This window comes from Nycticebus coucang, chromosome 13, assembly GCF_027406575.1.
Source record: "Nycticebus coucang isolate mNycCou1 chromosome 13, mNycCou1.pri, whole genome shotgun sequence".
NCBI classification, from domain to species: Eukaryota; Metazoa; Chordata; class Mammalia; order Primates; family Lorisidae; genus Nycticebus; species Nycticebus coucang.
In genome coordinates this window covers 40,363,269-40,367,088 of record NC_069792.1, presented here as the reverse complement: position 1 = coordinate 40,367,088, position 3,820 = coordinate 40,363,269, and the positions used below count along the sequence as shown (strand labels likewise).

The window sequence follows — 3,820 nt, the reverse complement described above, 5'->3', positions numbered from 1 at the left end:
AAATTTCCTTGGTTATTAGCATCACGGTTGAACATTTTCCCATCTATGTTTTTCCTAGCAGTCCTCGGTCGTGCCCCTTTTCCTTTTAAGTACCGGGGGGTATTAAGAAGCCTATTTAAAAACTCATCTGGCTCAGCACCTGTAGCTCAGTGAGTAGGGCGCCAGCCATGTACGCTGAGGCTGGTGGGTTTGAGCCTGGCCCAGGCCTGCTACACAACAATGACAATTACAACCAAAAAACAGCTGCACGTTGTGGTGGGTGCCTTAGTCCCAGCTACTTGGGAGGCTGAGGCAAGAGAATCGCTTAAGCCCGAGAGTTTGAGGTTCCTGTGAGCTGTGACTTCATGGCACTCTACCGAGGGTGAAACTGAGACTCTGTCTCAAAAAAAAAGAAAAGGAAAAAAAGAAAAACATAAAACTCATCTGTATGAGCTTTTTACATAAATGTTATTTCTTCTTATGCCTTGTTACAAATGTTTTCCCAGATTATTGTTTTTTTTCGCCAAGTGTAAAAATATATATATCTTTGTATTATTTATTTATTTATTTATTTATTTTTTGAGACAGAGTCTCACTGTGTCACCCTCGGTAGAGTACCGTGGCATCATAGCTCACAGAAACCTCAAACTCTTGGGCTCAAACAGATGCCCGCCTCAATGCCCGGCTATTTTTTATTTATTTATTTTGTTTTCTTCTCTAAAATATATTTCTGTAAGTTATTTTACTTCTCCAGAAATTATATATATATTTTTTTTTGTAGAGACAGAGTCTCACTGTACCGCCCTCGGGTAGGGTGCCGTGGCATCACACGGCTCACAGCAACCTCTAAATCTTGGGCTTACGCGATTCTCTTGCCTCAGCCTCCCGAGCAGCTGGGACTACAGGCGTCCGCCACAACGCCCGGCTATTTTTTTGTTAGTTTGGCCTGGGCTGGGTTTGAACCCGCCACCCACGGTATATGGGGCTGGCGCCCTACTCCTTGAGCCATAGGTGCCTCCCATATTTAATATAATTTCAATGTGTCTTGTTATGGTCAATATCCAGCAGGAACAAAGTCAGCCTCATACATTTATCCTTTCTTCTTCTGCAGATTATACACGAGGGAAGGAGGCTTCTTGGTTTTATAGGCCGCACTTTTCTTGATGCGCTGTCCTTTGATGTTAACGATATACGGCAAGAGCGGGGGCCGGACCGTCAGAACCGTTCCTTGAGGTGTGTAGCCTCGGAGATGCAATCTGTCCTTCCCACGAGGCGTTACTGCAACCCAACCTGCAGAGGAAAACTTGATGTCAGCAACCGCTTCGGATTCCCCAAGTCCTTCTTTTACTATAATGTCTTCAGCAACAAGAGAAGGAAAGTCTGCCATTCCTTCTTTTCCACCCATTGGAACCTGCAGTAACGTGTGACCTGCCTGCTTCTCATACAAACTATCCGCCTTGTCCAAGGAAGTAACGTGCACGGGGAGGAGGTTGGAAGCCACAACCGTAAACCGGGCTGACTGGTTTCCCTGTAGGAAATCAATGCGGCCTAGAGCACCCAAAAATAGAACCATTCCTGGTTTAAGCACAAAAGTTCTTGGAACAATGAAATTTGTTGGCAAAACAATCTTTACTTCTTCTTCTGTTAGAAGATTTAAAATGCAATTTTCTTTTGTAATTCCTGGCGTGTCATAAAACCAGCGGGCATCTCTCACATCTTGTGCAGTCAATACTACTTGTTTGGTGGATGTAGGTTCAACTGTAACGGGTTCATTTTCCATGTCAAAGGCAAGTGAATCAGCATCAAATTCAAAGGCATCTTCATCCTTCTGTTCTTCTGAATCCAAGAATGTTCTTCCAACTCTCCCTACCACATAGCCATGCTTTTTCAAAACATTAAGTTGATGTTGTTCTTGCTCGCTAAGATCTTCTAGGGCTTTAGCTGCATCTTCTTTAAGTCTTTTGTGCCTTTCAAACATTCTATAAGGAGTTGGGTTGCAAATAGGAAACTTGAGAAGGTTTAATGTAGTTCCTGGCCAAGAGGAGATGGTGGCCGGGTCGATGGCCTGGGCGCCCTTGGCGGTGCAGTAATCGGACTTCAGTAGCGTGTTAAAGAGAGTGGACTTGCCAGCGTTTGTGGATCCTACCAGGTAGACATCACCACGGTAGCGCCAGGAGCGCTGAAGTGCCGAGATTAACTCTTCGATGCCATAGCCAGTCTTGGCGCTGATGAGACGCACGTCCCGGACCACCGTGCACGACCTGTCCGACCGATTCGAATTCTCCTCTCTGTCCTGCGGCCCGTCCCGGCTGGGGAGCTGTGGCCCTCCGTGGCCAGGGGCCAGCAAAAGTCCGGCGCGGGCACAGTCGTTCCACAGCCGCTCCCGGAGCCGCTGCCGGTAGCCGGGGGCGTCCTGGGGCAGCAGGTCCACTTTGTTCCCCAGCACGATCAGCTGCTTGGGGCCTACCAGTGCCGGCAGGTCGGGCAGGTGGAGCAGGTCCACCATGTAGAGCACCAGGGCGGGCCCGGGCCGCCGCAGCGCGGTGCTCACCAGCTCAGAGTACTGTTCGCGGCTCCCCTGCAGGCGCAGGGCGCGCTGGTGGTGCACCAGGAGCCAGCAGCGCTGGCACACGGCCCGCGCCAGCCCGCCGTCCGCCTGCGCCGCGCGCAGGAACTTCTCGCTGGGCAGGTAGCCGGGCACGCCGGGGTCCTGGCAGTGCAGCTCTGCCCGGCAACCCGAGCAGTGCTGGCCGCTGGGCGGCACCGCCGGGTCCGGGTGCCCCACGACAGGGTGCGCCCGGCGGCCGACCCGTGGCTTCTGCGTCCGCCTGGGTTGCTCCCTCTCCTGGTGCTGCTGCTGCAGTTGTTCCAGCAGCTCCTTCCGGGTGGGCGCGGGCTCAGGCTCCAGGACGTACTCGGGGAACAGAAACCGCTCCTGCATGTTAGGGCTTCTTTCATAACTCTCAGCCTCCGTGAGGCCATGAGGAGGCTCAGGGCCCAGGTCCGACGCGGGCCCGGAGGAGGCGGCGGCCGCGCACCGCCTCCCCAGGAGCGTCTCCCAGAGGCCATGGCGCCCTACAGTGGGAGCGGATCCCCGCAGGAAGGGACTGAGCAGCGTGGGCGCCAGGCGTGCAGACAGCATGGGGAGCGCTGCTCCGGGCAGCTTTTTTATTTTATTTTTTGTAGAGACAGAGTCTCACTTTATGGCCCTCGGTAGGGTGCCGTGGCCTCACACAGCTCACAGCAACCTCCAACTCCTGGGCTTAAGCGATTCTCTTGCCTCAGCCTCCCGAGCAGCTGGGACTACAGGTGCCTGCCACAACGCCCAGCCTTTTTTTTTTTAGAGACAAGGTCTGGCTCTGACTCAGGACGGTTTCAAACACATGAGCTCAGGCAATCCACCCGACTCAGCCTCCCAGAGTGCTAGGACTACAGGCATGAGCCACCACACCCAGCCGAAAGGATCACATATTGTGATCCTTTTCTATTTGTTTATTTATTATTCTATTTGTTTCCATTTGATTTGACTACTTGATTTGATTCTATTTGTTTATTATTAGCCTTGCCAAAGCAAGGCCTCAAAAAATTGATTAAAAACTCAACTTGTTCCTCTCCACGGAAATCTTTTTTTTTTGAGACAGAGTTTTACTATGTCGCCCTGGGTAGAGTGGTGTCACAGCTCACAGCAACCTCAATCCCTTGGGCTTAAGCAATTCTCTTGCTTCAGCCTCCCAAACAGCTGGGACCACAGGGGCCTGCCACAATGCCCGACTATTTATTTTGTTGTTGTTGCAGTCGTCACGTTGATTTGAGCAGGCTCAGGCCAGTTTGAACCCACCAG

The 3,820-nt window shown here is 51.7% G+C and overlaps 1 protein-coding gene across 1 annotated transcript; it reads right to left on the bottom strand.

Annotated features, from left to right (window-relative positions):
• Positions 1–998: 998 nt before the first annotated feature.
• On the bottom strand, positions 999–3,121 carry LOC128563697 (nitric oxide-associated protein 1-like). Its single transcript, XM_053559127.1, has one exon. The coding sequence runs from the start codon at positions 3,119–3,121 to the stop codon at positions 1,070–1,072; it is 2,052 nt and encodes a 683-aa protein (XP_053415102.1). The 3' UTR covers positions 999–1,069.
• Between the last annotated feature and the right edge of the window lie 699 nt (positions 3,122–3,820).

Coding starts and splice junctions, on each gene's coding strand:
- LOC128563697 (XM_053559127.1), bottom strand. CDS start 3,121: ATGCTGTCTGCACGCCTGGCGCCCACGCTGCTCAGTCCCTTCCTGCGG.